This window comes from Serinus canaria, chromosome 1 (genome assembly GCF_022539315.1).
Source record: "Serinus canaria isolate serCan28SL12 chromosome 1, serCan2020, whole genome shotgun sequence".
Classification (NCBI taxonomy): domain Eukaryota; kingdom Metazoa; phylum Chordata; class Aves; order Passeriformes; family Fringillidae; genus Serinus; species Serinus canaria.
The window spans coordinates 111,162,955-111,175,406 of record NC_066313.1 but is presented as its reverse complement, the minus strand read 5'-3'; the positions used below and the strand labels follow the sequence as shown (position 1 = coordinate 111,175,406).

Sequence of the window (12,452 nt, the reverse complement as noted above, 5' to 3'; positions counted from 1 at the left end):
TTAGACACCCTCAGCCAGGGCAGGGCTCCCTGATGTCACAAGACTCTCTGGCCACCACCACCTCCCGCATCACAAAGGGCCCGACACCGTGGGCCTGTGTCACCAAGGGCCACCGCCGGCAGCCAGGCATCCGAGGAACAGCCAGGAACTGTGTTGGGACAATATAATATATCACAATACAGAATATGATTTATAAATATTTATAATTAAAAACCTGTAATATATATGCAATATCGAAAGTTTTTTCTAGTTTTATTTATTTATTCAATTTTCTCTTAATTTTTCTATTTCTCTTCTTCTTAATGTTATTTTTCATTACTACTCTTTCTTACTACTCTTCTTCTTTGTTACATCAATGTATTTTTAATTCTTATTCCTATTCTTATTCCTATTCTTATTGCTATTCCTATTCTTCTTCTTCTTCTTTCCCGACATCTTTTAAAATTCTTATTCCTATTCCTAGTACTATTCTTCTTCTAAGTATTTCTAAATTCTCCTTCCTCTTAGTCTTCTATGGATCCTTAAAAAGTCTTCTTGGTCTTGTCTTTGTTTTCGTTGTCTTCATCTTCTTCGTCTTCTTCATGATCTTTATCTTCATCTTCGTTTTCATCTTCTTCTTCATCTCCTTCATCTTCTCTGTCTTCATCTTCTTCTTCTTTTTCTTCATCTTTTCCTCATCTCTTTCACTCCTCCAGCCGTGGCCTCAGGCAGGAACAGCAGAACAGCCCCCGCAGCGCCCGCAGCGCCCGCCTGAAGCGGGAGGGACGTTTCCTGGGCACGGCAGCACCTGGCAGATCCTCCTGAGCAGCTCCACAGCGGGCAGCAGCTGCTGGCTCGGCCTCTGTGAGACAGCCTGGGGCAGGAGAGGCGCTGGGCAGGGCAGGGGCTGCCAGCTGGGAGACCTCTTCGACAGAAGAGTCTGTCCAGATCTTTCACAGTTCTCTTTCTCTAAAGTATCCAGTCCTTTTTTTAAGGATATTCTTTGAAACTTGTTTCCAGTTCTGTTTTTCTCTCAACAATGTCTGTCCTACTCTATGGTATTTTTAAGTCAGCATTTCTTATCCTAAATTTTGCATACAGATGCACACTGTGTGAGCCTTCTGTCTTTGAGCATTTTCCACAAATTTCCCACACAGGGGCAGCCACAGCTTCTCTGGGCACCCTGTGCCAGGGCCTCCCCCCCCATCTCAGGGAAGAATTTCTTCCTTATTTCCCATCTAAACCAGCTCTTTCAGTCTGAAGCCATTCCCATCGTGACAATTTGTCCCATTCTCCTGCAGGGGAAACAGAAATTACCCTTGTGCCCCCAGTGGCAGGGACAGAAGGTTTCCCAGAGTGGATCCCAGGAAGTCCATTTCCCTCAGAGTTCCTTGTGTGGGATGGCACAGCAAGCTGTGCAGACATGTGTTCCAGCCTCACACGCCCCAGAACAAAAATGTGGGGGTTTGCTTAGGAGTTCACAGTGTACACACCATCCAAAAATGGGTTTGGAAGGGCTGAGGGGGGATGGTGGGGTTAAAAAGGGTGAAAATCCTCCTTCTCAGCAGCAGAAGAAAAAGGAAAAATTGGAAAGAAATGTCCTGGGGAAAGGGAGTGGGAGGCAGGACTTGTCTGGTGATTCACAAAGTGACCAAGATGCTTTTCCATTGAAATCAGGCTGGAAAAGTAAGGACCTGGTCTTTTAAACATCATGAGCATGGGTAACCTTGTGCATGCACACTGGGGACCACATCTTATCCCACTCCATCTTATCCCACTCCATCCTACCCCACAGTTTTACTCATCCCAACACTGTGGTTCATCAGGAAGGCCAAAGCAAGGAAGGAGCTGACAAGGGCAGTAATTAATAATTAATAAAATGTCCATAATTAATAAAATGTCAATGTGCTGGTCTTCTCTAACACAGCTTGGCACTGTCATGTCTCTGATTGCTCTTCACTGGTTCATGCCCATCCCCTCAGTGTAGAGAGGACCATCTCTTCTCAGCAGTGCCAAATGACAGCTTTGTAAAAGTTCTAAAAGCAGCAATTATCCTTTCCAAAGCGTTTTTATGAAGTGTCATCTTGATTAATTCAGGTTGAAAATTCGTTTTAACCTTCTGCACTTCTCCTGCTTGGGCAACCAGAGAGGGAATGTGCTCATCAGATGTTATTTATCCCTTTTTTATTGCTCTAGCTTTATTGAGACACACCTGTATGGAAAGCATTTCAAGAATATTGTTATTTAAGTCAGTGGAACAAGAGTGTGATGTTTTATACTTTAAAAAAGAAGGTTTGTAAAGTCGAGGAAATAGTAACAAAAATGTATAACTGGTCAAAAAAACCTCTTCCCACAGCTTTCATGGCTATTTCTTTTAACAAGTCTGGGCAATACTTTTTCTAATAAAGCCAAGTTTTTAAAATTTATTTTCAGAAATTTCTCACTATTCTCCCAACTGGATCATTCATTTCCCTTTGCTGAACCTTTCCATTTTGAGTCACAGTGACATTAATTTCTACTTGCTACTGTTACTGTGGTTAATAGGAAATACAGTTTAGGGAAGTTTTACATCCCTTTTTTACCATTTAAGCTCATCATAAAAATTCCCTGACGTGTCACATCAGTTCAACTCACTGACCAACAACGGCATAAAATGCAGGATGCAGTTCTTGGAGGAAGACAAAGGCTGTAAGAACATCTCACACACACAACCCCCTCAGTCTCCCGGCACCATCAGGAGGAATTTCAGCACGGAAAGGGTGATGGAACACTGGAAGGCACTCCCGGGGAGGTGGAGTGAAGGCACTCCCTGGAGGCGTTTAAGGAAGACTTTTAAGAGTAGTTTAAGGGTGTGGCACTCAGTGCTCCCGTCGGGTTGACAGGGTGATCGGTCAAAGGTTGTCCTTGATGATCTCAGAGGCCTTTTCCACCCTAATTGATTCTGTGACTCTCTGATGTTCCCCAGTGCTGCCACAGCCTGATCCTGGGTGGGCACCTTGGTTTTACATGCAGAAGATTTACCTGAAAGATTTTACACCCCAGCTCTTACAAAGCCTTGCCTGCAGCCCTGCCCCATCTCCTCCAGCTGCAAACTGAGCCCCTGGATGCTCCCTGGCCCTGGCTCAGCCCCTCACCCTGTCGAGGGCCGCTGCTGGACCTCAGCACGCCCAGCTGGGGTGACAGTGACCACTGGCAGGGGCATGGCTGGCACAGGCACTCCTGCTCTCTGCCACCCTGGCTGGGGCACTCTAACAGTGGGATGTGCTTCAGCCTCATCACACTCACCTGTGCCATTACAGCAGGGGACATCAGTGCCAGGCACCACTGCACACACCTGTGTCAGCATAGCAGGGGAAACTGGCACCATTGCACTTACCTGTGTCATTGTAAAGAGGGGACATTGGTGCAAGGCACATTACACTCACCTGTGCCAGTATAACAGGGACATTGGCATCATTGCACTCACCTCTGCCATTGTAACAGGGGACATCAGTGCCAGGCACCACCACACTCACCTGTGTCATTGTAACAGGGGAAATTGGCACCATGGCTCTCACCAGTGTCACTGTGACTGGTGACACCCATTCCAGACACCATGGGGCTCACCTGTGTCACTGTGACAGGGAAAATTGGCACCATGGTGCTCACCTGTGCCACTGTAACACCTGTCCCAGGCACCATCACACTCACCTGTATCACTGTGACAGGGGAAATCGGCACGATTGCACTCACCTGTGTCACTGTAACGGGGGACACCTGTCCCAGACCTGTCTCACCCCCCACCCCGTTCCAGGGACCATGGCTCTCTCCTGTGTCACTGTGACAGGGGACACCCATTCCAGAGACCATGATGCCCACCTGTGTCACTGTAACGGGAAATCGGCACCATTGCTCTCACCTGTGTCCCTGTGACATGTCCCAGGCCATCCCTGTCCCCTGCTGGTTGCCCCCCTGACCTCCCCGAGCGCTCTCCCTGGCCGTGCCGGGTCCGGTCCGGCTGTCCCGCGGCGCTGCTGTGCGGGCACCGTGCGGGGCTGGCTCTGTCACCGTGCGGGGCTGGCTCTGTCACCGTGCGGGGCTCACTCCGGGTGTCACCGTCCGGGGTTGGCTCCGTGTGTCACCGTGCGGGGCTGGCTCTGTCACCGTGCGGAGCTGGCTCCGTGTGTCACTCTGCGGGGTTGGCTCTGTCACCGTGCGGGGCTCACTCCGGGTGTCACCGTCCGGGGTTGGCTCTGTCACCGTGCGGGGTTGGCTCTGTCACCGTGCGGGGCTGGCTCCGTGTGTCACTCTGCGGGGTTGGCTCTGTCACCGTGCGGGGCTGGCTCTGTCACTGTGCGGGGTTGGCTCCGTGTGTCACCGGCCGTGTCACTTCCTCCGGGCCGGTTAAACATTGACAGGCACAGGGCGGAGGAAGGCAGAGGCCATCCCTGCGTGTCACAGTGCCAGGCACGGCCTGCGGCTGAGGGACAGCTCGGAGCAGCCTCCCTTCCCTCACAGACAGTGTCCCCAACACCTGAGGGACGTTTCCTGGGGACAACAGGTGAGGGCTGGCCCGGGATCCCGGCCTGGATCCCCTCCAGCCTCCTGCGTGGGCAGCGTGAGCCGGAGCTGTCGTCAGAGGGACAGTGGTGGCAGAGACCTCAGCGCCAGGGATGTGATCCAGGTAAAGCCTCCTGGATTTGCTTCCCGGCCGACAGAGCCAGGGGATGGAAGATAATTTTGCCCTTTTAGCCCTTCTCCCTGCTCCTGCCTCAGCAGGGAGCCTGCCCTGGCTGGCAGGAGTGGTTTGTGGCTCTCTCTGCTATTCTGCTTCCTGGCATTTGGGGTTGGAGTCTGTCCTGGGGTGCCCAAAGCTCCTGAGCCCCTCTCTGGGTCCAGCTGCCATTCCTCGAGGGGATAATTATTGTTGTTATCCCCTGCCTGTGTCGTGGATGTGGGAGGGAGCAGGCTCAGAGCTGCACTGGCAACCTGAGTCACTCATGCACTGGCAGAGGAGGGGAAAAGCAGCCCAAAACAAACCCAGGCATTTAATTCATCCTCAGCCAAAATATCCTGTTTCATCTGGGGATCAGATAATATTTCCCAGCCCTTTGAAAGTCCATTTTGAAACCAAGTAAAACAAAATATTAGAGATCCCTCTCTTTCCTGCCTTGCCCTACTTCAGCCCAAGCTGTTTGCTGATTTTTGTTGTGGATTTGGCACAATATTCTTGCCAGTTTATTCTTCCCCGTGTAAAACTTTGCCCAGCTCAGATTGCTTTGGTGCAGCAGGATTTGTCAGGGGGGGTATGAAGGCTGCTGTTCTGGTTGGAAATCCTGCTTGGTGTCACAGCTTCCTGGAAAAGGACCCAGCCCTGTGTTTTGGATTTGTTTCCTGGGGCTTTACTCGGGCTGTTGCACTTGGTCTGACAGATGATACCAGCTCCTGTAGTCCTGACTGGTTTGTGTGTGGCAGCCAAGAGCTGTCACAGTGACAGAGCACAGAGAAATCCCTCCAGGCTGAGCACAGTGACCCTCCCTCCCCACCTGCCTGCTGGGGACTCCTCCACACATAAAATATGGAGATAAAAAGACCCCAAACCTTTCAAAATGCACTAGAAAAACCTGAACCAGCCTTTGAATGAGCCGGAGAAGAAACCAGCCCACAGGTTTGGCTGAAAACCTTGATTAAGTTGACAGGGCTGTCCTGTAGGTTCTCAGGGTAAACTGAAAGCTTGAAAAGTGGGAAAATGGGGATGAAATTGAAAGCTGAGCCTGCCAGATTGCAGCAGGGAATGGAGCTCTGGGACCTCCAGGTGCTGCAGGAAACCCAGTGTGTCCCTGTGGTGACACGTAATTGTCATGATCTGCACAGTGCTGCCACAAAGAGCACCCCAGGAGTCAGAATCACTTTTCTGACAAGAAATTTGGTCTGGCCACAAAACCACATCCTCTGGCCCGGGTCCCTTTCACAAAGGCAAGCTTCAGTGGCCCAGAAGAGGAATTTGTAAACCAAGCACAGTCAAAGCCTCTCCCACATATTTTGAGGGGGAGGAGGAGAATATCTCACAAGTGAATCACAAACATTGAAAAGGCAGAAAATATGGGAGTAAGGTGGTGTCTCACACCCAGAATCTGTGTATTGTTTCTGTGCAGGTGGTTTATTGTGGGCTATAGGAGACACTCTCTGGTTCTGAGGAATAGCTCTGGGGACCTTTTTTTGCACTCTCAGCCTTTCTGAGGGCTCAGCCTGGGCAGCTGGGAGGAGATTTGATGTTTCTCTTCTTCACAAGTGCAGCAGCTCAGAGAATTATTTTTCCCAGTGGCTCAGGAGTAACTTTAATGATGCAGCTGGAGCTGCCCTGGCCCTGTCAGTGCTGAAGCAGGAGGGGCTGAGGAATGGGAGATCTGCAGGAAGAGGTTTCTCGGCTGAAAAAAAGCTCCTCTGTGTCTTTAAAACAGTCATTTAAGGAAAGACTCAGCTCTGTTTCCAAACCCTCCCTCATTTAATCTTTTCCCTTTGCTGGTGGTACAGGTCACACAAAGTCACCCAGACTCATTCCTGAGTTTCTCCAGGAGTTCTGTCCTTCAGCTCCTTCTCAAGCATGCAGTGACCACTGGTGGCTTCCTGCCTCAGGGACCAGGAGAGAATGCTCCAATGAAGAGCTTCCAGAAATACATTTTGCTTCCCCTCATCCTGACTGCCTCCCTGCCAGGTAGGACCTGTCCACAACCCATGAGATGAACCAGCACAGACAAAATGTGGGCACTCATTTCAGGGTGGTGAAAATGGCCTTGGTGATGAGCTCAGACTGAGCACTCAGCACAGAGTGGGATTATTTCAAGTGCTTGAAAGGAGATGTCTGTGTTCAAGCCTGAACCATCTGATGATTTAGAGTGTGCTTGAGTGAGAAGGACTGAGCAGAGTGTGGGGTGGGGAGGAGGTGGGAGGGCTGCCCTCTTTCAGTTTCTCTCCTTGTTTTTCTCTTCTTCCTGTTTGGGGCTGCTTTTGAGGGTGCATCTGTAGGAAACTCAGTATCAGCAGCTGGTTTTTACTTCCAGAAGTAAATGCAAATCACCACGGTGCTGGTTTACCACCAATTCACACTTCACACGCCTGAGTCTCAAAGTCAATCGAGATTAAAAGTGTCTTGGTGACAAGCTTTAGAGGAAAAGTGAATATTAAGTGACTAGTTGGGTAATGGAGACTAAGCTCATTTTTTTTTTTTTTAATTATAGTCTAGCTGGAGTACTAAGAGGCTCTGACAGAAATGAGCTGCAGTGGGATGAGGGGAAAGGTTTTGTCATGGATTAATAGTGAAAGGAAACACAATGCAGGAATAAACACTGAATTTTCTGAGCAGGGGAGCTGCACAGGGATGTGTGGTATTCAACAAGATCTTAAACAACCTGGTGAAGAGGAGGGAGCTCTGAGGTGGCAGACTTTGCAAGCAGTGCAGAATTACTTAGGGCAGCCAAATCCAAAAAGAGACCAGGAAGATTTGCCAGAAAATGTCAAGATGTCAGATGAGTAAGTAAGAAAGGCAGAGAAAGCATTTAATGCAAAGCATCTCTTAAGTGCAATGTCTAGTGGAGAAAGGAATAGATGTCATGGAAAGAGAGTAAATTGCTGAAAAAGAGAGAAAATTTCACCATTTAATGTCTTCAGCAAGGGCAGATAAAATGAAAACTGGCATGATGTAAATCCACAGAAAGGTTTCCTCTCAGATGTTGGCTGTTTTGTTAACCCTTCCCTCACAAAAAGGACAGGTCTGAGAAAGTGTGTTGGAGCTGTTCTAAGGTAGAGAACAAAAAATCATAGGAGGGTTTGGGTTTGACAGGACCTTAAAAATCTTCCAGTTCCAACCTCCCTGCCGTGGGCAGGGACACCTTTCACCAGACCAGGTTCCTCAATGCCCCATCCAGCCCTGAATGCTTCCAGGATGGGACATCCAAAGCCCCTCTTGTCTAGAAGGGAAGGATGAGGAAGCTTCATTAGACTGGGATACGTTTTTCCTGCTTGTGAAGAAGAATAAATGGTAAAAATGTATTAAAAAGATTAATTACATGGAAGTGAATAGTGAAATGATTATCCACAATTTCTCATAACAAAAATAATTCATGGCAACCACTAAAAGAAGATTTAAGGCTAACCAAAGCCTGTTCTCTTCTCAGAGCATGCAATTAGATAGTAAAGCTCATGATCACTGTCTGTGGGGGATATCAAATTACAAACAGGCTGAAAAAAACCTAGAAACAAATATCATAAAGTGTAGATCCATAGGTTCAGGAGTGTCACCATCATATTTTCTGAAAAATCCCTTCACCAGCATTTCTTCTCTTGGGAAGCTCAGAAGCTTCAGAGAAAAAGAAAAACAAGATTATCTCATTTGCTTCTCCTGTGTTTTGCTGCTTTGGAATGTGGTTGGAGATTTTTTAATCCAACAGGTGAATTGTTTTGACTTAATGACCAGTCACAGTCAGGCTGTGTTGGACTCTGAGGAGGGAGTCAGGAGCTTTTAATTAGTATCTTGCTCAGCCTTCTGTCTGTATCCTTTCTCTATTCTTGAATAGAATAGAATAGAATAGAATAGAATAGAATAGAATAGAATAGAATAGAATAATAAATCAGCCTTCTAAGAACATGGAGTCACATTCATCATTTCCTTCCAATGATGGAGACCCCAGAAAATACCACACAGAAGCAATTTTTGGCTCAGGAAAACCCTGGATCTCTTTTTTTGGGGCACTGGGAAGTTCTACCAGGCATTGCTGTCAAACATTGAGTGAGAAGAGAGAGGGAGACATGCCTGGGGGCTGTGGAGAGGTTTGTGTGCAGGTGGGAGGAAATAAGAGTTGCTGAGCATCAGGAGTCTGGTATTACTTGACAGAAACATCCTGTAAGCATTTAAAAATTCTTGTTAACACAAGTGAACAAGCCAGTCCCTCGCTGCAGGCTTTGACAAGCTCTAACCTACTTTGGTTTTCAAAAAGCTCATCTGCAGGGCTGCTGGGTTCTGAGACAAACTTGAGCTGCTTATTTATTTATTTATTTATTTATTTATTTATTTATTTATTTATTTATTTATTTATTGTTGTGTATTTAACAGCAGAGCTGTGGCTGGAGCAGTGGGCCAGTGGTGAGGAGGGGAGGTTGAGGTGGGGTGAGCAGGAGACTGAAGAAAAAGTGAAGAGAAAAAGGAATTTCAAAGAGACTGGAGGAAAAAAGATGTAGAAATTCCAACAGAAAGAGCAGAGAGGGAAGGGAGAAAGACAGATATCAGCTGCAAAAACTGAAGGATGAAAAGCAGCGTTTGTGGAAGGGCAATATGGGTAGAGAGGGGGAGATTATTTTGAAATACGATAATGAGGCTGAAAAAAAAGAGGAATCATTATGGCAAAAGGATAAGCTCATCCTGTCCTTCCCTGTGCTGCATCCAAATAGGTCACTTACAAAAGAGGAAAGACAGAGCCAGCAGAGGACAGGAGGCAAGGAAGAGGAGGTAGCCACGTCTCAATGCCCTTGTTGTTGACCACTCCATGGAAGAGTGGTCCTTTGGGATTTATTCAAGTGTGAAAAAAGACATTGTTGATGAAGGGCAAGAGTGGCTCTCTGGCAAATGAGGTTCTCTCAGTGCAGCCATCATCCTGCCCAAGATGCATTTTCATTTCTTCACAACCTGCAGTGGTGTGGCAGTGAATTTGTGTGGCAGAGGAGGGAAAGCACCAGCTCACAAAGGAGTTGGTGTGTGCTGTGTGTGTTGCTGGGAGGCACCGAGCACCTAGGACACCATAAACACTTCATGTAAGCAAATTTTCACCCCTGCTGACTGCTCTGTAAACATTTAGTGATGGGCCTCAGAGAAGGTGTCCTCACTCAGCTCTGTTTTACAAAAGCCCAGGGTGATCAGGGAGCCAGCCCAGCATTTCCCTGGCCTTTGCCTGGGTGGGATCTCTCCCTGCTGGTGTGGGGGAAGGCAGATGTTAAAGCAGCTGTTAAGAGCTGACCATGTAATTCCTGTAAAGTGCAATGAAAATCTAGCCCTTAATTTGTTTAAAAGCAACCATCTGCAAGGTATTTGTGAAGCAGGATGCAAATGAAAGCAGCAGTAACATTTTTCTCCCCAGTGCATGAGGCAAGGTGCAGCAAAGGCAGTCCCAGCACTGGCTGGAGGCATTGGGAGCTGGGTTTAGATCCCATTTGTGCCATGAATGTCCTCTGTGACCTCACACAGGTGACTTTGTCAGTGTTTGTGCATGGGCTGAACAATGGAACATGCTGTTGGTTCAGGACTCCACGTGCAGAACAAACAACAAAAGCAAGAAGATAAAGAGAGAGAAAGGAGAAATCACCAAAAGCATTCAGGCCACAGGAGGAGAAAGCTGATCAAACTCCTTTCTTGGCTGTGCTGGGGCTGGGAGCTAAATGGGAGAGGTTATGTCCCACTCCTCAGCCCTTCTGCCTCCCAAAGGATCCCCAGCAGGGCTCAGGGACCTTTCCCCATGGGGCAGCAATCAGGGAAGGACCATTTATTGCTCCAGCAGGCATGGCTGGTGGAAGAAGATGTAGATCCTACCTTACCTATGAACTGATAAAAAATAATGATCATAGATAAATTATTAACTCATACCTACCTGCCTATACTGCCCTGAAGAGAGCAAAAGCAACATAGGCAATTATTTTTAGAGCCAATGATCATTGATTATTCTTGTTTAGGGGTAAATTTCAAAGATTAATTAACAGCAAGAATTGTCCCGAAAGTTCAACCATTTATTCAGAGCCCTGGCAGACCACAGCTCCTTGAAAAAGCAGAGTGTTTGCACAGGCATAGAAATAAATTCCAAGTGCACAGAGAACAGTTTGCATTAAGAGGGGCAGAGTGGGTAAGTTTTAATTTGAACAGAAACATGATTTACTTAATCTTATCTGGCTTTATTAATTATCAGAGTAGGCAAAGTTTGCTTTTCATTTAATGTTTTGTTGCTCACACACAGATATACTCAGCAGACTGAGGTGCATGGCAGAGGTAACATAACCCAGGAAGGTGGAAAATTTTTGTGAAGGTTTTTGTAAACATGGCAGAACTCAGAGTCAGCCACACACAGAAGCAGGGAGAGCGAGGTTTGCACAATCCTGCACAACAAAGAAGTCTGAAAATGCTTGCAGCAGGTGGGAGGAAAAAGAGGAGCTGTTTATATTAAAGAACAAGTCCTGGCACCAGCCTGGTTGGATGTACAGTGGTTAAATGTGGGCTGGGTGTGGTGTTTGTGAGAGTCCCCAGGACGAGGTGAGAGATGAGAATCTGACTCCATGTTCTCAGAAGGCTGATTTATTATTATATTATATTATATTATATTATATTATATTATATTATATTATATTATATTATATTATATTATATTATATTATATTATATTATATTATATTATATTATATTATATTATATTATATTATATTATATTAATCACATCACAATATACTACAACTGTATTGTAATTATAATTATATTATCTATGGTATTCTATATATGCTATTCTACTATACTACAGAAAGAGAAAGTATACATCAGAAGGCTTAACAAGAAGGTTTCATAAAAACTCATGACTGACTCCTCAGAGTCCGACACAGCTGGCTGTGATTGGTCATTAATTAAAAACAATTCACATGTTTGGATAAACAATCTCCAGACCACATTCCAGAGCAGCAAAACATGGAGAAGCTGAGGGTTCTCATCTTCCCAGGAGAAGAAATCCTGGCAAAGAGATTTTTCAGAAATTGTCATGGTGACAGCTTGGGACTGCAAAAGGCTCTGGGCAATGGAGCAATGAGGTTCCAGACCCCAGTCCTGGGAGCAGCTCACTGAGGCACTGGTTGCAATGTCCTCACTGGGACTGGGCTCTGGTTCCATAGATACAAACACCAAACACCCCTCTTGTGTGGAAAATACAGCGTGTCCTCCTCACATCAGCTGCTGACTGAAACAAAAATTTTTTTCAATAATTTATAGCTAATCCATTAATGAATAAATTACCTAAAAAACCCCCACTTGGTGTGAACAAAACCCTTAAAAATTACTTCATTGCCCTGAATACTCTTAGCAAGGGAGTGATGACCATTTCAGGCTTCCTTTCTCCTTGAACATAATTGAACACTTATTCTCAGGCCAAATTTGCTGGCATGGGGTTTTAATTAGGCTGCCATGGGCTGCAGGTTCTAATTGCTGTCATCATGCAGAGCTCAGCTGGAAGCATTGGGGCACCACAGCAGTCCTGGTGCTCCCTCAGCAGGATTGTTCCCTGGGGAGGCAGATCCCCCTGGCAGGAGGGAAATGTCCATGCCTGGACTCCAAATATCCCTGTGCAATTGGTGGAGGTGGCAATGGGAGGCCCTGGGAATATGAGGAGGAAAGGAAAACAAAATGACTTTGTTAGGGGCTTTCAGCTCTGAAAAATATTTGCCAGAATTCACACTGCCTTTCAAGGAGTTAGAACTAA

The 12,452-nt window shown here is 46.6% G+C and overlaps 1 protein-coding gene across 1 annotated transcript in view; it reads left to right on the top strand.

Moving 5' to 3' along the window:
• The first annotated feature begins 4,394 nt into the window (after positions 1 to 4,394).
• The window catches only part of IGSF5 (immunoglobulin superfamily member 5), a 29,985-nt gene continuing 21,927 nt past the window's right edge, over positions 4,395 to 12,452 (top strand). The window contains exons 1-2 of the mRNA XM_018913409.2: positions 4,395 to 4,642; positions 6,493 to 6,673. Of these exons, the coding sequence (XP_018768954.1) occupies positions 6,616 to 6,673 (58 nt within the window). The 5' untranslated portion in view covers positions 4,395 to 4,642; positions 6,493 to 6,615. The remainder of the gene's footprint in view (positions 4,643 to 6,492; positions 6,674 to 12,452) is intronic.